Here is a 22,908-nt window from a genome sequence, read left to right on the forward strand (position 1 = left end):
ATGCTTTTGCATTTTTGTTGTGAAGCTCCTCTACATTTTCATCTATATAGGGGCACATGGACACACAATTAAGCAGTATTCATCTTCTGGTGACCTTCTTCAAGTTCTTGGGACTCCTGGCAGAGCAGGCTCCAATCTGAATCCACTACAGTTTGATCAGCCAGCGGAGATATTTGTGGACACAACTGGTGAATTATACATTGTAGATGGAGATGGTGGATTGAATAATAGGCTTCTCAAACTGTCAGAAGGTATGATAAAGATTGAACATGTAAAATCCTGATAGGCAATCCCTGGGGAAAAGTGTTCTTGGAGAGTTTAATGATAGACTTAACATTTCCAGCTTGCATGATGATTGCCAGTTAGTCCAATGTTGCAAAAAACCCAAAAAAACTCACCCCACTCAATGTGTATTACTTTCCATACTATGGCTAGATGCCTTGAGAGGCAAAAAAGTGCTCAGAACTGAGTTGGTAGAAAGACCACATCCAGGGTCACACCCCTAAATGCGCCTTCCTTCCAATGTTTTCTCTTTGTTTGCCATCAGTCCATCAATATTAAATTTGTATAACTATGAAAAATCTTGTACTTAGCTTGGAGTGTTGTCTAAATCAGAGTTCAAGAAGGACAAAAGAAGCTTTGTTAGACTAAGCCGAAATTGAAGTCGGTTCTGTGAGGAAGCAGGTCTGGTGAAACTCATCAGAACCCAGAATTCTGAACCTCATGATCAATTTGATCATAACAACACCTTATAATCCCCTCTGTTCGATGGTTATTCTACGACGCAATACGAAAAACCGTATATTCAGTAATTGCACCTACATTATGGAACTCTCTCCCCACAGCCCTAAGATGGAGCCCTAAGATGGAACTCTCTCCCCACAGCCCTAAGATGCCCTAAAACTTATTCTAATAATTTCAGGTCCAATCTAAAAATCTTTCTCTTTAAAGACGCATATGAAATTTAGACAAAGGGCATATCCCAGATAACCCTTCCCACCCTAATGTTTTTCCCTCTAGCATCTCTCTTTTTTTTTTTTTTTAAAGTAATGCAACTCTCCATTTCCCTTTTGTACCATGTCTAGTCAATAGAAATTTTTAGCATATATGTCACTACCCCTTTTTAAATGATTTTTTTTTTTAATTTGTATGATGTAAACTGTTTTGGAAATTAAAATGGTATATCGAGCCATAATAAAACTTGAAACTTTAAGATTGAGGTTCAAAGATGACAGAAAAATTATTTAATAAAGCTTTAGAAAAATGTGATGAATCTGGGTGCATTAACAGCAGTAAAGTAAATGCCGTTTGCATTATCTGAGTGTCTGAGAAAAAAAAAAGTTTATTCTGGATAGGCTGTTATATGTGTTTTGAAAAGATTAAGTTTTTCTGAGTGTGTGTTTATTTGGAATACCACAGTACATGTGCAGAGAGCAATATCTTTGGTGGGTATGTTATAAAATAGCCAAATAGACGTCCATATGGAGGAGTAACTTAATGGTTAGAGCAGATGACAGAGAACCAGAGGTCACTGGTTCAAATCCCACTGCAATTCTTTGCAATTTTTCTTTTTTTTTTCTTCAACTGTGAGCCCTCTAGGAACAAAAAAATACATGTTGTGACTTTGCCACGCCTTCTAGTGAAGAACTGCTCAAACAGAGCATCTTTCTGTAACCTAGTCGTGCCAGGTACCAGGTCTAAATATTGATGTTCATCTTTTATGAAAATGGGCATCCCTATTCCTTCCCCTTCTGAAATCAGAGTTAGGTGTCTATATTTTGGCCCAGACTATGCCTCTGTGCCACAAGTGCATAATGCAGTTTTAGACATCCTTATTCTGACTTTATAGAATCAGAATTTGGACCTCCATGCAGTATGGACATCTATGAAAAGAGGGCTAGATGCACTAAATGCTCTGATCGTATACCGATGATCTCTAAACCAATTTAACTATCGACCGAATTTGCTGACCTGATGTTGAAAACGGCTCACCACATGGTTTTCCGTGCGTTTGTACATTTTCCAACTCTAGTATACAAACAACCTCATTACTTTTAAAATGAGGTCATTAATTTTAAAACGAGACATCCGATTGATAGCCTAACATTGCTAATAGTGACCCGACAGGTCTGCCTATTTTTCAGTTTTTTTCTGTGGGCACAGATATGTATGTGTAAACACACACACAATATTTGCCCCATAAAAAATAGTCCCCCCCTCCCCCCACACGAGCCAAAATAAAGAAGGAAGGATGTATATTCCCTCCTACCGTCACAAACCAGTACTTAAATAAAAATCAGCAGGAGAGATTTCCACTTCCTTCTGCTGCCACGATGAACGCCCCCGGTACTTTAATAAAAATTTGCAGGGGGATGTCCACTCTCTCCTGCTACCAAATGCCTGCCTCCTCCTGAACCACCCCTTCCCCCATACCTCTACATTAAGATGACAGCAGGAGTGATGCCCAGTCCCTCCTGCTCACAGGCCCAGGATGCACTGGGAAGGGGAAGGCCCGCCATTTTGGAGTAGAGGGCCTGCGAGAAGGAGGGACTGGGTAATAATAATAATAACTTTATTTTGTATATCGCCATACCCAGAGAGTTCTAGGCGGTTCACAGCAATTAATAATGTTACAAAAGAAGGTACCATTGGGAATTAACATTTTTTGGAATGAACATGTCATTTAAGTTGACAAGAATTAACATTTTTTGGGGTGTACAGGTCAATGAAGTTGACAGAATATCCAATGGAGTACAATAGGAAAATACAAGAGTGTACAATAGGAGGGAAAAAAACCGGTCAGTGAAGTTAGTTGGTTTGGAGGGTACATTAGGGGGGGAAGGTGGAGGTTCATGTGTATTGAAGGGAGTAGAAGGAGCGAGTGGGAGAGTTAGGGATTCTGTCTATGGAATAAGTGAGTTTTGAGTTTTTTTCTGAAGTCCAGGTAAGTGGGGGCATCAAGTATAATTTGGGCAAGCCATGAGTTTAGTTTGGCCGCCTGGAAGGAGAAGGTTTTGTCGACGAATCGTTTAAGTTGACATAGTTTGACATAGTTTTAGGGAGGGGAAGGCGAATAGATGAATTCTGCGAGAGTTCTTATTATTGTGATCTAATTTAAAGTGGGGGATGAGGTAGCTTGGGGATAGACCAAACACCGTTTTGTAGCTGAGGCATGCGAACTTGAATAGTACTCTGGATTCAAATGGTAGCCAGTGCAGTTTATGGTAGTAAGGGGTGATATGTTCCCATTTGTTTAGGCCATATATAAGGCGGACGGCCGTGTTCTGAATCAGTTTTAGTCTCCTGGTGGTTTTCTTCATGGAGCCTAGGTAAATGATGTTGCAATAATCGAGGATGCTGAGAATGGAGGATTGTGGATGCTGCGGGGACGGGGACCGTATCCCTCCTGCTGTCATCTTAAGACATAAGAGAAGTGGAAAACAGTGGTCTAAGTTGAAAGATGCAATAAAAAGAGCTACTGACCTTTATGTGAAGAAAATTAATAAAAATAAGAGAAAAAGGAAACCGATATGATTCTCCAAACTAGTGGTGGAAAAAATAAAGGCAAAAGAATTGGCATTCATGAAATATAAAAAAATATTCAAGAAGAGGAGTACAGAAAGAAATATCTGATGAAACTGAAAGAAGTCAAGAGAAAGATACGTCTGGCGGAAGAGCAAATGGCTATAAATATTAAAAAGGGAGACAAAATTTTTTTCAGGTATATTAGTGAAAGGAGAAAGAAAAAAAAAGGAATTACAAGACTGAAAGAAGGGATGAACATCTATGTGGAGAGTGATGAGGACAAAGCAAATGTGCTAAACAAATACTTCTGTTCAGTATTCACAGAAGAAAAACACGGAGAAAGACTGCGATTGGTTAGCAAAGTTACACCTGAGAATGGAGTGGATAATGCACCATTCATGGAAGAAAGTGTTTATGAACAACTTAAAAAATTGAAGGTGGCCAAAGATATGGGACAAGACGGGATTCATCCCAAGATATTGAGGGCATTCTGAGAGGTTCTGGTGGGTCCTCTTAAAGATTTGTTCAATAAGTCTTCAGAGATGGGAGAAGTTCCATGGGACTGGAGAAGAGCGGATGTGGTCCCTCTTCACAAAAGTGGTTGCAGAGATGAAGAGGGAAACTACAGGCCAGTAAACATTACTTCAGTTATTGGAAAAATAATGGAAACGTTGCTGAAGGAAAGGATAGTAAAATTCTTAGAATCTAACGGATTACAAGATCCAAGGCAACATGGGTTTACTAAAGATAAATCATGCCAAACAAATCTGATTGAATTCTTTGACTGGGTGACTAGAGAATTGGATCAAGGACGTGCACTAGTTGTAGTTTACGTAGATTTCAGCAAAGCTTTTGACACGGTTCCTCATAGGCGGGTCTTAAACAAACTCCATGGGCTGAAGTTAGGGTCCAAAGTGGTAAACTGAATTAGAATCTGGTTGACGGACAGACGCCAGAGGATGGTGGTTAATGGGATTCGCTTGGAGGAGGAAAATGTGAGCAGTGGAATGCCTCAGGGATCGGTGCTGGGACCGATTCTGTTCACTATGTTTGTAAACGACATTGCGGATGATAACCAAGATTTGTAACTGAGTGGACACCCTGGAGAGAGTGGAAAACATGAAAAAGAATCTGCAAAAGTTAGAAGAATGGTCTAATGTCTGGCAACTCAAATTCAGTGTGAAGATGTGATGCATTTGTGGGGGGGGAAATCCGAGGGAACCATATGTGCTCGGAGGTGAGAGGCTGATAAGCACTGACAGAGAGAGGGACCTTGGGGTGATTGTGTCTGAGGATCTAAAGGCATCTAAACAGTGTGATAAGGCAGTGGCTGTAGCCAGAAGGATACTAGGCTTTATAGAAAGAGAAATAACCAGCAGAAGAAGGGAAGTGTTGATGAGGTCACATTTGGAGTATTGTGTTCATTTTTGGAAGCCGTATCTGGTAAAAGATATAAAAAGACTTGAAGTGGTCCAGAGGAAGGTGACAAAAATGGTAAAGGGTTTGAACAAAAAGAAGTATGAAAAGAGACTGGAAGACCTAAATATGTATACACTGGAGGAAAGGAGTGACAGAGGAGATATGATACAGATGTTTAAATACTTGAAAGCTATTACCATAGAACCAAATCTTTTCCAGAGAAGAAAAAATGGTAAAACTAGAGGGCATAATTTGAGGTTGCAGGGAGGAAGACTCAGGAGCAATGTTAGGAAATTCTTTTTCATGGAGAGGGTGATAAATGCCTGCAATGCCCTCCCAAGGAAAGTGGTGGAGAGAAAAACAGTGATGGAATTCAAAAAAAGCGTGGGATAAACATAGAGGATCTCTAATTAGAAAACAAAGGATGTAAATTAAAGAACTAAGGCCGGTACTGGACAGACTTCCCATATGTGGTGTTTTGGTGTAGGATGGGCTGTGGAGGGCATCAGTGGGAACTCCACTAACTTGGAACATGAGGATGTTACTAGCTAGACTTTATGGTAGATATCCTGCAGACAGGATGGTTGGATAGGCTGGAGTGAGCTTGGACGGTAACTTCAGAATTTGGAACCTAAGACAATACCAGGTGGACAATTTAATCATGTATTTTTAATGGGTATAACTAATAGACAGACTGGATGGACCGTTCAGATCTTTATCTATCGTTATTTACTTTACTAGCTAGACTTTATGGTAGATATCCTGCAGACAGGATGGTTGGATAGGCTGGAGTGAGCTTGGACGGTAACTTCAGAATTTGGAATCTAAGACAATACCAGGTGGACAATTTAATCATGTATTTTTAATGGGTATAACTAATAGACAGACTGGATGGACCGTTCAGATCTTTATCTATCGGGGGGGCGTGGCTTGGACACGCATGAAGGAGGTCGGTTAGCAGAAGAGCTCCATATAAAAAGTCCTTGAAAGAATAAAAAAGTCGCAAAAATTTGAAGAATTAAGATTAAATTTATGATAAAAATAAACTCGATGGCGTCAGGAAAGCAAAATAAAAACGACTTCGCAGTCTCTGGAAGCAGCAAGAGAGCAAAGCCCGAACAAGAGACAGGATCCAAAACCGCAGATCCAGAAGTAATGAAAGAACTTAAAGAAATCAAACAAATGCTTTCAATTCTCACAAAAAAAGTTACAGAATTAACAGATGATGTTTCAACATTAAATAAAAAGATGGATCTAATCGAATTAAAATCTAACGATTTAGAAGAAAGAATGATAACTGTTGAAGAAGAAATTTTAAACACAAAAACTGAAAAAAAGAAAATTGAAACACTTACTAAAGAACTGGAGGATTACTCGAATCGTGAGAGAAGAAGCAATGTTCGTCTGATAGGTTTACCGGAAGGAGCAGAAAAGGGGAATCCGGTGACCTTTATAGAAAACTTATTACCAAAACTACTTCCTCTACAAACTAAATATCCCATAGAGATTGAAAGAGCACATAGAGTGCCAACAAAGAGATCAGAAAAGCATCAAGGACCGAGGCCACTGATATTTAAACTACTACGCCACCAACAGGTCATGGAAATTTTTCATCTTGCAAAACAGAATAAAGGTTTACAATATCAAGATGCCCGTATTCACTTTGTCCCGGATTTTGCAAAAAGCACAGCAATTAAAAGAAAGAAACTGCTGGATTTGAGACCACAACTACGTGAACTGGGAGCAAAATTTGGTCTTGTATACCCAGCAAATATGAAAGTAACCATAGCAAACAAAACTTTAACCTTTGATAATCCTGAAGAGCTACAAAAATATATACTAAACCAGGAAATGCCAATGTCATCTTAATTTTCTTTATTTTATTATAATGAATGTCAAGTTTGAATGTCTTATAATATAAATAGGTAGGGGAAATGATATGTATTAAGAAGAGCTAATATCACCTTGTATTTTTTGAAATTATTGATTGAATATAATAAGTATTTAGCAGATGAAAAACGGTATAGAATGTTTTTGACTCTGTTCAAAAAATTCCTACATTCTAGAATGGAATGATTCTTTAAATGATAAATTAACATATAAGTATACAAGATCTTAGATAAAAGTAATATAGTTTTTAAACAAGGAAGAATATAATATTTATTAGATAATAAATAAGAACTTGAATATAAAAACGAGATATAAGACCTTAATTGGTTTTAGAAAGTTAATAAATAAATTAACTATTGATATTAATAATAACAGATGCTGTAATGAGCAGATCCTAAATACTATTATGTGATTGAATCATGGTCCAGAGCTTTCTTCCTATGGAATGTATGTAAGAATGAATGAAGATCTATGTATGTATATATAACCCACTTCTCAGAAGACAATACAGGAAGAATAAACCTATTAAAAATCCTTTCTCGGATTCAATGGAACTACAAATCCCAGAAGTCCTTGCAAAAGGAAATACATGTAAAGAATAACTCTTAAAACCGGATGAACTATGAACAAATATGAATAAATAAACTACTAGACTTGACAATAAAAGATAAAGGATTACATCGGATGAAAGATCACAAAATAAACTAAAATTAGATCGTCGCTGGAACCGGAACTTATTCGGAATTAACAAACTATTGAAAAGAAATGAATAATACTCTGGATATAAAAAATACGAAGAAGAAGAAAGGAAGAAAAAATAATATTTACTTGGATGAATAAAGATAATGGAATGACACATCTTTAACTTTGATATATCTTAAAAATGAAACTAGGAAGTATGTTATATGAATGAGGTATGACTCTGTATAATGAAGGAAGGAAGCTCTGGAACGGGAAAAAAAAAAATCACATAGTACAAGTAGCACACATATGTGAAACATTGTTTATTTTCCAAAGAAATGAAACATCTCATTATATAATATATAAGTTTAAAAGAATTATAAGGATCTAGAATATATTCATAAACTTATATATTACTTAAAAATATTATAAAGAAATAGAATTAGAAAATATAAAGGTGATATATATGAATTTAAAAAAAAAAAAAAAAATTTACAATATTTTTCATATTATCTGAATTAATAAGATATACTAATAGTTATAAAATATGAAAATGATACAGAAAATAATAATTGAAAAGATTAAATTTAACATTAGGGAAAGAAAAAAAAAAGGCAAAATGTTTAAATATTATATGGATTGTTAATGTTATTTAGTAATATATGATATATTTGTGACTTATATCTGAATCTTAACAGGAAATGGACTTTTGTGGAGTGTTTTGATACCTGACCTAAGATGCGTGTTGCCAAGCATACACAGATAATATTGGGGGGGAAGGGAGGGGAGGGAGGGAAGAGGGGAAGAAAGAGAATGGGGAAAATATATTATTACAATGTGTGGATATCTGAAAATAATAATCATATGATTTCATGTCAAATTTTAATTACAAAAGTAAATGGATATTAAAATTTTTTCAATTAATGTCAATGGCTTAAATCATCCTATAAAAAGAAAAAAATTATTAGGTTTTCTCCATAAGCAAAACGCAGATATTTATTTCCTACAAGAGACACACCTTTCGGACACTGAATCTAGGAAGCTAACAGAAGGATGGATATCAAAATGTTTTTATTCACCGGCAATAGGGAAGAAAGCAGGGGTAGCGATAATAATAAATAAGAAATGCAAAGCTGATTTTAAATTAATAAATTCTGACTCTTCAGGAAGATGGATACATATTAAAATGGATCTGGGAAATACAACCCTGGATTTATTTAATCTTTATGCTCCTAATTCGAACCAAATGGAGTTTTTTAATCAAATTCAACAGATATTACTACCACTGGCTACTTCTAACTTAGTAGTAGCTGGAGATTTCAATGCTGTAATGGATCCAATTGTGGACAAGAAACCAAGTAAAATCATAAAATCTTTAGGATTAGATAATTTAATACAATCTTGTAATTTAATAGATATATGGCGTATCCTTCATTTTAATGATCGGGAATATTCTTTTTGTTCTCAGGTCCATAAATCTTTTTCAAGAATTGATTATATTTTTGTAACTAATAACATAGCGTAGCGTGTATCAAAAGCAGTTATAGATCCCATTATAATTTCAGATCATGCTGGTGTGTGGATTAACCTTAAGAATTATAATATTGATCAATTTAATTCAATATGGAGATTTAATAATGATTTATTAGCAGATTCGAAATTCTTAGAAGATCTTAAAGTAAAAATGCAAGAATTCTTTCAACTTAATTCTTCAGATGACATTAATATAGAAATTGTATGGGATGCTTTTAAAGCAACAATGAGAGGAAATATTATTTCTTATTCAGCTTTTATTAAAAAACAACTTAAAAAACAATATGAAGATATGGAAAAACAAATTAAATTATTAGAAAATAAATTAATTAAAAAATGGGAAAACAATACATTACAAGAGTTGTTAAAAGTAAAAGTTAAATATAATGAGATTTCTTCTCAATATGTGAGAAAAGACATTTTCAATAAACAAGTACAATATTATGGCAATTCAAATAAAGCGGGAAAATTATTAGCAAATTTTCTTAAAGCAAAGAAAAGAAAATCTAAGATTATTGCAATAAAAGATATACAAGGTAACACACATACCAGCACAAAAGATATTATAACACAATTTCTTGATTTTTATAAAGAATTATACACTTCTAATTCTTATAAAAATAAAGAACAAGAAGGATTAACATTCTTAAATTCCTTTCTTGGACCTAATATTCCGGATCATATAAAAGGAAGTTTAGAAGATCCTATATCTTTAAAAGAAATAGAAACAGCATTGAAGTTTCTTAGAGTTGGATCCGCTCCAGGTGGAGATGGGTATACTGTTGAATTTTATAAATCATTTCAAAATATCATTTTACCACATCTGTTAAATTTATATCAATATCAAATAAAGAATGAAAATATTTCAGGTACTATGGCAGAATCGATAATTATAGTCTTACCAAAACCAAACAAAGATCCTACTCTGGTTTCAAATTACAGGCCAATTTCGTTATTAAATGTGGATAATAAATTAATGGCTAAAGTATTAGCACTTAGATTGGCAAAAGCTCTTCCTTTCATTATAGATGTACATCAAACAGGATTTATTGCTAAAAGACATTCATCAAATAATACTAGACTAGCATTCCACTCATTAAATTTAGCAAAAAATATAAATGATCCAGCTTTTCTAATATCTTTAGATGCAGAAAAAGCTTTTGATAGAGTGGAATGGAATTTTATGTATCAAGCTTTACAATGGTTTGGTATAGGCTCCGGTTTTATTAAAATGATCCAGACATTGTATAGCTCTCCTGGTGCAAGATTATATATTAATAATAATTTATCAACTAGATTTAATTTGCATAGGGGAGTTAGACAAGGATGCCCTTTGTCTCCATTACTTTTTGATATTGTCTTAGAACCTTTATTAATTGCAATAAATAAGACTAAGGAGATAAAGGGAATCACGTTTTCCAACTGGGAATTTAAACTTTCTGCATATGCAGATGATATTTTATTATATTTAAGAGAACCGGATACTACTATTCCATGTATACTTAATTTATTAGAGAAATTCGGCACTTTTTCTGGATATAAAATTAATTGGAGCAAATCTGAAGTCCTCCCAATTAATGTTCATTGTACGAAAGGACTATTTGACCCATATTCATTTATTTGGAAAGAAGATGGAATAAAATACTTAGGAATTATGATCAAAAATACAATAGAAGACACAGTCAAAGAGAATGAAAAACTTTTATTGAAAAAAATAACAGAAATGTGTGAGCAATGGAATCCATTACATCTTTCTTGGTGGGGAAGAATTCAAACAATTAAAATGATGGTATTGCCTGTGGTTTGTTATCAAATGAGTATGATACCAATATTTTTTCAGGGGTCATTTTATAAAAAACTTAACAATATTCTTACAAAATTTGTTTGGTTTGGGAAAAGACCAAGAATCGCTTTAGTATCATTACAAAGACCAATTGTGGAAGGGGGGGTAAATTTTCCAAATTTTTATAGGTATCATCAAGCCTATATTTTAAGACAGGGTATGTATTGGATCCTCCCAGATCTCATGGAAAATGTACCAGATTGGCTGTATTTAGAATGGCAGCTCCTGTTCCCTTTATATCCAGAACATCTAATTACCATAACAATGCCTAGGAGATATAAAGATAACAGAATCTTTTTAGATACTTGGAAAACATTGAGATACATAAGTAACCTATCACCAGAACCAATAGCTAAATCTCTAAATCAATCAATATGGGTAAACTCCAGGATCAGAATTGGCGGATTTAAAATCGTCTGGAAACAATGGATAAATGCAGGAATAAGAACATTGAATGATGTCATATCAGAAGGTTCCTTGCTTAGTTTTTCACAATTGCAAAATAAATTTGGACTAAATAAAACACAATATTTTAAATGGATGCAATTGAAGCAAGCCATTCAGGTAGGGTTCCCTGAATGGAAAGATCTTAATACCCAATATAGTTTGCAAGTTTTATGTTTCCAGGCGGATTTCTTGGGACACCAAGCCGCAAAATGGTATAAATTAATATATGGATTTCTAAATAAAAAAAAGAAAACTGGACTTAGGGATATTTGGAGCATTGAGATTGGACAGACAATTTCTGCATCTCAATGGCCAAGATTCTGGTCCTGGAGATTAAGATTAACAAAGTCAGCATCTATGAGTCAAACATGGATATTTTTATTACATAGAGTGTTATGGACCCCGACGCGCTTGCAAAAAATAGATAATACTAGATCTAATAGATGCTGGCATTGTAAAATAGAAGTAGGGACATTAGATCATTTAATTTTTTTTTGTCCTTGCATAAAAGCCTATTGGAATTTAATTTGGCCCCAAATTAACATATTACTAGAAAATCATATTGGTCTCTCATATGATACCATATTATTTGGTACTGCAATGAGAACACAAAGTCCAATATCAGCAAACAATAACAAATTGCTTTTAATATTGACAGGAGTTGCCATGCAGCAAATCACACAAAATTGGAAGGATTATACCAAGCTAAATTATACATTCTGGTGGAACTCGGTGTGTCACATATACAAAATGGAGAAAATATTAGCATTACAACAAGGAAATATAAAAAATTTTAAGAAAATATGGGATCCATTGACAAAATATTCTAAAGATCAGATATCTTAACACATTGATAATAATAATATAGGGTTAGGGAGGGAAATATAGAAATTAATATGAGGAAAAATGAAAAAACAAATAACAGGGGAAAGGGATTCAATATATATGATATGATATTGTACATACAAATATAATTATTATAAACTAAATATTATGCTATTTATTTATTGTAAGAATGAAAATTTTATAAATAAAAATTAAAAAAAAAAGATCTTTATCTATCGTTATTTACTTTACTAGCTAGAATTTATGGTAGATATCCTGCAGACAGGATGGTTGGATAGGCTGGAGTGAGCTTGGACGGTAACTTCAGAATTTGGAACCTAGGACAATACCAGGTGGACAATTTAATCATGTATTTTTAATGGGTATAACTAATAGACAGACTGGATGGACCGTTCAGATCTTTATCTATCGTTATTTACTATGTTACTATTGTTAATGTAGAGGTTTGGGGAAGGGGGGCATCCAGTGGCAAGAGGGAGTGGGCATCCTTCCTGCAGATTTACCGTATTTTCACGTAGATAAAGCACCCCCGTGTGAAACGCGCACACGGGTATAGCGCGCGGAAAACACAAATTTATGTACAGAAACTTTTATATACCGCGCACACCCATATACCGCGCATGCTGCCCGACTCTCCTTTCGCCCGCCCCGACTCTCCTCTGGAGACCCCGACTCTCTTTTCGCCTGTCCTGACTCTCCTTTCCCCCTTGAAGTCCTGTTCCTACCCTGAAAGCCTGATGCCCCCCCCCGACGTCCGATTCACACCCCCCCCGCAGGACCGCTCGCACCCCACCCCGAAGGACCGCTCGCACACACCCGCACCCCCACCCTGAAGGACCGCTCGCACCCCCACCCCGAAGGAGCGCTCGCACTCCCACCCCGAAGGACCGCTCGCACCCCCACCCGAAGGACCGCTCGCACCCCCACAGCCTCCCCCCCTCCCCCATGGAGAAGCTGTCTACCTTGTTTCCGGATGCCAGCGAGCCCAGCTGTTTCCTCTGCCAGCGGTCCCGCCCCTTCTCTGAGCCCTGCTGCGCTGCTTCCTCTTCCGGTGGTCCCGCCCTTTCTCTGATGTCAGAGAAAGGGCGGGACCGCCTGAAGAGGAAGCAGCGCAGTACAGGGCTCTGAGAAGGGGCAAGACCACCGGCAGAGGAAGCAGCTGGGCTGGCATCCGGAAACAAGGTAGACAGCTTCTCCATGGGGGAGGGGGGAGGCTGTGGGGGTGCAAGCGGTCCTTCGAGGTGGGAGTGCGAGCGCTCCTTCCGGGTGATGAATCGGGCTTTGGGGGGGGGGGGAACTATGTAAAAAAAAATTTGTACAACGCACTCACGCGTATAACGCGCAAGGTTATGCGCGGTTTGTAAAAACCACGTATAACGCTCGCGTTATATGCGAGAAAATACGGTATATTGAAGCACAAGGGGGACAGTTTGGCATGGGGGGGGTGTTGTGGCAGCAGGAGGGAGTGGGCATCCCTCCTTCCTCTATTTTGGTTCCATGGGTCATTGGGGGAGGGGGGAGAGCGTTGCATCATCGGGTGGTTTTTTTTAATGGGGACAATTGTTGTGTGTGGTTGTGTAACACATGCACAACATCTGTGCCATTAAAAAAAGAAAAGAAAAAAGCCCTAAATAGCAGAGTGGCAGGAGGCTGGTTTGGGGCTTCCTCTGCCACTCAGCTGAAGCCCGGCTCTGCGCATGTTTGTGAGCTGGTTTCTAAGCGAGTGATCAGAGGAGATTATGACTGACCCACAAAATTCATCAGTTCTTTGTTCTCTCACATTAGATTTCAAGACATTGTGGTTCCATGGAGAAAAAGGTACAGAGCCTGCCCGCTTCTACATTCCACACAGTGTAGCCGTGGATTCAGTTAATAGGGTAAAAGTCTAAACTATCATTCTTAGTTTTAAACTGTGTGTAATTTGCTTGGTAAGAATATGCAACATAGCTACTAGTGCATTAATACACAATGTTGGTTTTCAAAGTACTTTACAAGCAGATTTAGTAAATGTAACATATACATAAGTGTGTGTTGTTGATCACAGATCCCAGTTCCTATGAGCATCGGAGCTAATATCACCGCTGTCGGCAATAAAAAAGCCTAACACAGCTTCGTAAAAGTGGGGAAGGAAGTAAATATTATGGGTACCATTTATTTCTGACCTCTGTCCTTTTCTGTTCCAAAGAACATTACCTTGCACAGTGTCTCTGAGTGACAACCATGGCTTTCATTTGAATATTTGCTTCTTGTACACTTAGGTCTGGGTTGCTGACAAAGGAAACAAGCGAATCCAGGCTTTTGATAAAGTCTCTGGCGAGTGGCTGGGATCTTGGACTAGATGTTTCTCAGAAGATGCTCCTTATTCTGTCAGGTAAATAAAAGCCTCTAGCAATCTGTCAGATAAAACAAGGGGTGTGCCATAACCTCTAATAGTCATTGGTTTTCTATATATGTATTAAATATCAAGTTTCTTTAATTTTGGATATACCGTCTACAGTGTTCTCCCCAGAAATTTTTTCCAGCCGGGTGGCATGAAAAAGTGGCCGGGTGGGGCGGGACGGGGAAATTTGGTGGTAGGGAAAATTAAGGGCTCCTTTTACTAAGCTGCAATAGCGTTTTTAGTGCGTGCAGAATTGCTGCGCTACACGGCTAGAACTAACGCCAGCTCAATGCTGGCATTTGTGTCTAGCACGTGCGGCAATTCTGCGCGAGCTAAGCATGTGGTAAAACCGCTAGCGCAGCTTAGTAAAAGGAGCCCTAAATGTGTACTATTTGTATTAGTTAATTATTATTAGTTATTTTCCAATACTCAATATGGCAACCTTTCTTAAGGTTTGACACTTGTTCCATAATTTTTTATTAAATTTAAGAAGTATCCAATTCTAGAAGTGAATAATTAGATATTTGCCCTCTTTCAAATAGTATAGAGCAGCGTCTCTCAAACTTTTTTAACTCCGGCACACTAAACGGAGCAAATGTTTTTTGTGGCACACTAAATGCAGCAAATAATTTTCATGGCTGGAAAAAATTTCTGGGGAGAACACTGTTGCCGTTAGTTTTCAAGGTCCAATCACGTCAAAGACTGATGCTTATCTGGGCAGTTGTATAATAAAAAGAATGGATAAGATAACATGAAAAGTGAAATTGTCATGAATCAGAGGGATACATACCCTGTAGGTCCTAAAAGCAGGCTTGTGGATTAGATATAAACTATGAAGGCAGTGGTGTACCTAGCATATGTGACACCCATCATTTTTTTACACCCCCCCCCCCATCTGTATGAAAAACATGATTTTTAGTAATAATCCACACATCACACAAGAGTGTACCTAGGAAAAGGCAGCATCTTACATACTGCAGTGAGCAGTACAACATCAATACACCCATTGTAAAACTAAACAAGCCAGACTAGTACAGATCAATCCTACACAGTCAATCCTAACTGAAAACCATGTCTTTCGAACACACAGAACACAGAAAACACCTTCGCCTAGTATGGAATATGTAATCACAAACTAACCCCTCTCCCTTTTACAAAACTATAATGTGGTTTTTAGCTATGGTGGTAACAGTTCAGACTCTCATAGAATTCTGAGCAATTACCACCATGGCCGGTGCTATATAAAACCCTCTACAGTTTTGTAAAAGGGGGGATAAAATATAAAAACGTAGACAAAGGTTAAATTGAACCACCAAGAAGCTGGACTCTGTATACAATGCAACACCACAGAAACAGCGATGCATCTCCCCTAAAGCAAAAAAATAAATATAATTTTTTTCTACATTGTCTTCTCTAGCTTCTGCTTTCCTCATAGTCTTGTCACTCTCTTCCTTTCAAACACTGTCTACCCTCTCTCTGCCCCTTCTATATGGCATCTTCTCTCCTTGTATTCTCCTTCCATCTCTCCCTTCACCCCTATTATTCTGCATCCATCTTCTTCCCTTCCCTCCTCCAATGGTCTGGCATCTCTCTCCTGTTCTTCCCTTCCTTCTCCCACACGCCCATGGTCTGGCATTTTACTCTCTCCTCTCCCTTCCCCCCACTTCCATCAGCATCTGCCCCCTTTCTTTCCCTCCAACCCAATTCCATCCAGTATCCTTCCCCCTTATGTCTTTCTCTCCTTTCCCTGCACACCAATTCCATCAGCATCTGCCCCCTTTCTCTCCCTCCACCACCATTCCATACCACCCTGACCCCCTTTTTCTCCCTCTACCACCCTTCTATGCTCCTCTCTCCCTCCAAACCAGCAAGGTCCCATGATGACTGCTTCTGTTGCCTCTGCCTCTGGAAGATGTAAGTGATGTTGGAGGGGGTGGGCCGGCAGACACAGGGAGTTGTGGCAAGGTTCCGCAATGACTGCAGCTGCCAGTCCACCCCTTCCGACGCCACTTACGTCTTCCGGAGGCAGAGGCGGCAAATGCAGTCATAGCAGGACCTTCCTGCACTTCAGTGTGGCTGCCGACTCTGCTTCGGAATAAGTACGGCAGCCGCGCTGAGGTGCAGATGCCATTTAGAGCAGCTCGGAAGGTTCTGGATCCAGCCGGCTGTGTACCCCCCTAAGGCTAGCACCCGGGGCGGTCTGCCACTGTATGAGGGGACAAAAAATAATAAAAAGAATGGATAACTTGACCGATTTAGACATGTCATACAATTATAACCATAAAAATATGTCATAAAATGTAATTCTAAACTCAAAAGACTCCAGATGAAAAGCAGACTATAAAAAGGAAACCAGAAAAGACCGGGTAGATGAAAAGTGAAACCTGGGAAAGATCTAAATTATTCTTCAAATGAGCTTCTATTAAAACCAAAGAATAAAACCACAGCACTCGGGAAAGTAAAAAAGGGAGAGTAAAATGAACTTAATGAAAAGGTCTCTGCACTGATGAGATAAACTCGAATGCAGAATAAATGTGAACATGTGACAGTGGGGCTATGATATTTGATCTGTTGAAAGAGGCGCCAAAACAGTGTCGGCAGTGGATTGAATGCACACTGATAGGGGAGGGGCATCGGGCTGTTAAAAAATGCTGCTTTAATAAATAAATGAAAATACTGGTGAAAAACTAAATAAAAAACCAAAACCATGATAAAATGCCGAACCTGACTGCAAGTGGTGGTGAAAGTAGCATAAGGCACCCGTAGTACTGTTAGTGCCAGAGCTGCTTAGAATAAAGAACCGTTCTGTACATGAGGAGAAAAAAAAAAGAATGAAGTGATAAGATGTAAAGTGCTGGCCCCTCACTGCACCACTTGATAAAACTAAGGAGCGATGTTCTAGAGCAGGGGTGCCCACACTTTTTGGGCTTGCGAGCTACTTTTAAAATGACCAAGTCAAAATGATCTACCAACAATAAAATTTTAAAAAAACACAAAGTACACTGTACGCATAGAAAATGTTAATTATTATTCCTATTCCAGGGTTTTTCAAAGAGGTCAAAGCAGATGACTATACACTGTCACCTCAGTAACAACCATACAAAAATAGACAAATACACCCCCTCCCTTTTTACTAAACCATGATAGCAGTTTTTAGCGCAGGGAGCTGCGCTGAATGCCCAGCGCTGCTCTCGATGCTCATAGGCTCCCTGCGCTAAAAACCTCTATTGGGGTTTAGTAAAAGGGGACCTTAGTGTAAAATATAGACAGCAGATATAAATTCAGACACATTTTGATCACTAAATTTAAAATAAAATCATTTTTCCTACCTTGTCTGGTGATTTCATGAGTTTCTGGTTGCACTTTCTTCTTCTGACTGTGCATTCAATCTTTCTTCCCTTCTTTTAGCCTGTATGCTTCCTCTCCTCTAGACCTCATTCCCTCCCCCAACTTTTCCTTCCTCTCTCCCTGCCCTTTCTTTCTCTCTGCCTCCCTTTCTTTTTTTTTATGTTTCTCTTCTTTCCTTCTGTCTCCCTGCCTGCCCTTTTTCTTTCTTTCTCCCTGCCCTCCCCCAAGCCACTGCCATTGCCATCAGGGACCAGGACCCAAACGCCACCAATAACAGGCCCCAAGCTCTCCCTGCTTCGGCCGACCAGCATTCCTCTCCCCGACGTCAATTCTGCCGTCGGGGAGAGGAAGGCTGATCGGCCCAAGATCGCGATCGATCTATTGGGGGAAATGCTGTCGGGTCCTGCCTTCGCGGGAACAGAAAGTAGGCAGGACCCGGCAGCAAGAAGAGCAAATGCTTCACTAACCTGTCTCCCGCCTTAGGCCGTAGCGAACGCTTGCTTCAGGGCTCTCAACATGTGCGTGCCGGCTTCTCTTCTCTTCCCTCCGAAACCGGAAGTTATGTCCGGAGGTGGGGGGGGGAGAAGGGAAGCCGGCACGCACATGTTGAGAGCCCTGAAGCAAGCGTTCGCTACGGGCTAAGGCGGGAGACAGGTTAGTGAAGCATTTGCTCTTCTTGCTGCCGGGTCCTGCCTACTTTCTGTTTTCACGAAGGCAGGACCCGGCAGCATTTCCCCCAATAGAGCCCCGGAGCATAAGTTTGCTATGGGCTGAAATCTCCAAGCCGGGTTTTGGGTTTTTTTTTTTTTTTTTAATGTTCAGCAGCGGCGGCAGCAGCAGATGATAGCCAGGCGCTCGTCTAAATTAGCTGGGTGGACCGCCCAGCTAAAAGGCCCTAGGGAGAACACTGCGTCTATCAAAACAAGTATCTAAACGTTGTACAATAGAAGAACATTGTAGAAAACAATTAAAATAGGTAAATAAAAGCAACATTTTATCAAATATTAAAAATACTATTCACATTGACGTACATGGAACAAAAGGGAAGTTGGGGAAGGAAAGGGTGTTTAAAAAACATAGAAGTAAAATTAATTAAAAATAGGAAGATAAATGGGGAGTGGGATTAGGATGGGGATCGCTTAGAAGAAGCGTTTGATGTTTCAAGGCTTCACAAGAATTAAAGGTTTGAGAAGCGGAAGCTGGTACTAAAGAGTAAAAGCATCTTTAAAGAGAAAAGTTTTAAGTTTGGCTTTAAATTTTTCAAGACAGTTCTCTAATCAAAGACCTAATGGGAGGGCATTCCACAGAGAGGGGGCGGTGACTGAAAAAATGGATTTGCGAGTAGTATCGTAAAACGGTTCGCGTATTGACGGTATGGAAAGTAGGTTTTGATTGTTAGATCGGAGGGCCCTGGATGGTGAGTATGGAATCAAAAGTTTATTTATGAATGCTGGTTGGTTAGAATTTTTTGTTTTAAAGGTGAGGAGGAGTATTTTATAGGTGAGGCGATGGCACGTGCTGAGCAGCTTGACACTAAGCTGCTGTCCTAGAATACTATAACCCACCATTGGTGAGCCAAACATTTACATTCCAGTGGTTATACTTGCCATTGATCAGGTGTACTTCATGGCATATAAATATGGCAGTGGCACACACAGCTTGCACGGCTTGCCCATGCTCCATCCTTTGCACTTAAAATATTTGGGGGGTTTTGCCAGGTACTTGGCCTCTGTGGAAACAGGATCCTGGACTAGATGGACCATTGATCTGACCCAGTATGACTATTTTTTTAATGTTTTTATGCCACTGATAGATGAGCTTATAGAATAGAGCTTAGCGCACTTCCATACATCAGTGCTAGTTTTCTCAGTTGAGTACTAATTCTGTAGCAGCATATAGGCACCAAGTTTATGCTATAGCAATGCTAGCGTAAATTGGCATCAATACACCTACATGTAGGTGCACCCGCTTATACCATGGGGCTCATAATCGAAGGAAAAATGCGTCAAAAATTCTGCCCAAGTTGGCAATTGGACGACCTAAAAGACAGCAGGCTGGAGAAGCTGCTCGCACTGGTAAAGATTTAAAGAGATATGGGAGAGGAGGAAAAATTAGTATTGCTTTTAATCGTTTTAATTTGTCTAAATCAGTGTCTCTCAAACTGATTGTCAAGATACAGTAGTGTGCCACGGAAAGATTCCAGAATTCTACTTTTATTTTTAAAAATTAGCTTCATAAGTATACACTAGAATAGATGACATGTACATCACATACGCAAGAGTCTGTCAATGTTATGAGCAAATTTGTGCATAAGGACACAACTTCCCAGACAAGCATCATTCTTTGACGTGATTGGTTCTTTTTATCTTCGCAAACTTGGATTTTCAGCTCCGCCAGAAATTAAATTGAAAAAAAGAGAACGACTGCAGATAGTGAATGATAAAATGCATATTTGCTTGTCAACTTTCGAGCCGCATTTTGAGTTAATTTGCGCTCAAAAACAAGCACATCCATCGCATTGATCAGCAATTCTATTCTATGTACTTGAATTTCACTGTTGTTACACAGTGCTTAAAGAACTTTAAATAAATAACTCTCAAATTTAATTTTTTGTTGGTTTTGCAATTTTATAATTTCAATTATGGTCAAATGATTTTTTATTAAGGTTTAGAAAACAAGGGCAATTTAAACACTTCAAATATTTTTAACAAGAAGAAACAACAATCCCCCATACCTCCCCCCCCATGCCCATTCCCATCCCTCCTAACCCAGGTCATTCTCAAAACAGCCAAACAAAAAACAAACAAAATGAAAAATAGTAAGGTCAAGCATCAAGAATTCAAAAGTCGACTCCGCGCTAGAGGAGTCATAGTTTTCCAAAAGGGCTCCCACACTTTATGAAAAAAACGTCCCTTGGGGGAAGAAAACTCCACAATGTCCCTACATTCCCACATCAGAAATGAAATCGCACATGTCCTCCATAAGGAAATATCAGGAGCTTCTGCATCCAACCAACGCAGGAGAATACACTTCAATGCAATCGCCAATGTCCATTTGAGAAAAGTAGAAGTGCCCCGCTGCCGGGGATGGTATCTAGGAAGAATACCAAAAAGTAACATATAATTTCAATTATAATGTGCCACGAAAAACATTTGCTCCGTTTAGTGTGCCGGAGCTAAAAAAGTCTGGTCTGAATGGAAGCGCAGCAGGGAAGTTTGATCACATTAACAAGGGGGGCAAAATTTGAAACCTAGGATTGTACCTGATGCTTGGGCTTAACTGATGACACATCCTGTCTTTTCTTCATTTGTTTCAGGTTAACCGCTGATGAGAAATATATGATTGTAGCCCAACTGAATATTAACAGAATAGCCATATTGGCTGTACCGCCAGTGGGAGATATCGGTGACTGCCATGTGGTAAACAGGATCCAGCTAGCTGATGAAGTCAAGCCACATCTTGTGGATGTTAATTTGAAGACTGGTGCAGTTTATGTGGCTGAAATTGGGGCACAACAAGTACAAAAATTTGTACCCTTCAAGTTAGCTAAAAGTTAACCACTGTTTATTTTATTTCAGATCCCCTTTCACATCTCTGAATCTTGGGATCTTTTCTACTGTTTACAAAACATTAAGCATGCAGGGCAAATGGAGATACAGTATATTTGTAATCTGTTGAATTTCTAGCTAGCCTTTGTCGCAACCCGCGGGCTCCTGAAACGTGCAGCGAGCCTGGGCCACAGCAACTGATACTATTCCCAGCGTGTTCCCTTCAACTAGGGAATCCTTCAGGCCCCCTAGGCAACAGCCTAGGAATAAACAGCAGGTAAAATAACCATAGTGGAAGTAGGCAAGGAATTCAGTTTTTACTGCAGCTGGTCACAGAGGAAGGTCAAATTAAGACTTTTGCTCAACTCGAACAGAAATATAAAATTCCTCCTACTGACAGTTTTGCATTTTGCAGATCCACCGTTACATTACTTCATTAGGGAAGTCAAATCTCGATTCTCACCATCAAGAGCTTTTATCTACTTCTTACACTTTTGGCTCCCAGATGAACATACTACTCAAATTTCATCACAGATATTTGAAGGACGAAACCCCTTTGCTTGACCTTCATAGATTGCAGGCCTCCTGGTTTCATTATCTTCAATATGTATTTCCAGATGATATTGTACTGACTGCCCTGAAGACTTACATGTACTTCTGGGAATTACATTACAAGCTGGTGTTATGTCTTTATATCTCACCCAGGGGAGCATACCTTTCTAGGCAGCTTGACTGGAGACTATGGAAAATGTGGTCACCCAGAGGCAAGTTTGGGCCACATGTTCCGGTCTTGCCCCCGCATCGCTGCATTTTGGGACCAAGTTTTCACTTTCATTGGTACAATTTGGAAGATGGCTGTCCGGCATTCCCCAACTCTACTATTCGGTGACATCCCTGCTCATCACCCCAGGCAAAGGGAAACAAACACTTTCCTCAAATGATCAGATTGAACTAAAAAAAAAAAAGGCTAGATACTGATGCTCTTACTTTCTCCCTTCGGAGGACCCAGCTGATCCATTTACTGAGGTATCATGGGCTTTTCCTCAGCATGAGACGTCCACTTTCAAGCAGCTTGGGAGCCTTTTTAGGCCACTATGACTCCATTGGCACATAGCCACCTTTTGAATTGCTGATGTGGTTTTCTTATTTATGTTTATCATGTAACCATTTTTGTTCTGATCGACCTGTCTGTTTCTATTTTGTATTCTGCTGGGGATTCTGGATGAGGATTTGTGGGGGGGGGGGGGTTCAGGGGTTGTTGTAGACCAGGGGTAGGGAACTCCGGTCCTCGAGAGCCGTATTCCAGTCGGGTTTTCAGGATTTCCCCAATGAATACGCATTGAAAGCAGTGCATGCAAATAGATCTCATGCATATTCATTGGGGAAATCCTGAAAACCCGACTGGAATACGGCTCTCGAGGACCGGAGTTCCCTACCCCTGTATATAG

The 22,908-nt window shown here is 38.9% G+C and overlaps 1 protein-coding gene across 1 annotated transcript in view; it reads left to right on the plus strand.

The window, feature by feature from the left end:
• Window positions 1-22,469, plus strand: part of NHLRC3 (NHL repeat containing 3) — a gene marked incomplete at its 5' end in the record, with an annotated part of 35,329 nt that extends 12,860 nt beyond the window's left edge. Inside the window, 4 exons of the mRNA XM_033949978.1 lie at window positions 51-251; window positions 13,970-14,061; window positions 14,443-14,555; window positions 21,229-22,469. Of these exons, the coding sequence (XP_033805869.1) occupies window positions 51-251; window positions 13,970-14,061; window positions 14,443-14,555; window positions 21,229-21,469 (647 nt within the window). The remainder of the gene's footprint in view (window positions 1-50; window positions 252-13,969; window positions 14,062-14,442; window positions 14,556-21,228) is intronic.
• Window positions 22,470-22,908: the final 439 nt, after the last annotated feature.

Source organism: Geotrypetes seraphini, chromosome 6 (genome assembly GCF_902459505.1).
Source record: "Geotrypetes seraphini chromosome 6, aGeoSer1.1, whole genome shotgun sequence".
In the NCBI taxonomy this organism is placed as follows: Eukaryota; Metazoa; Chordata; class Amphibia; order Gymnophiona; family Dermophiidae; genus Geotrypetes; species Geotrypetes seraphini.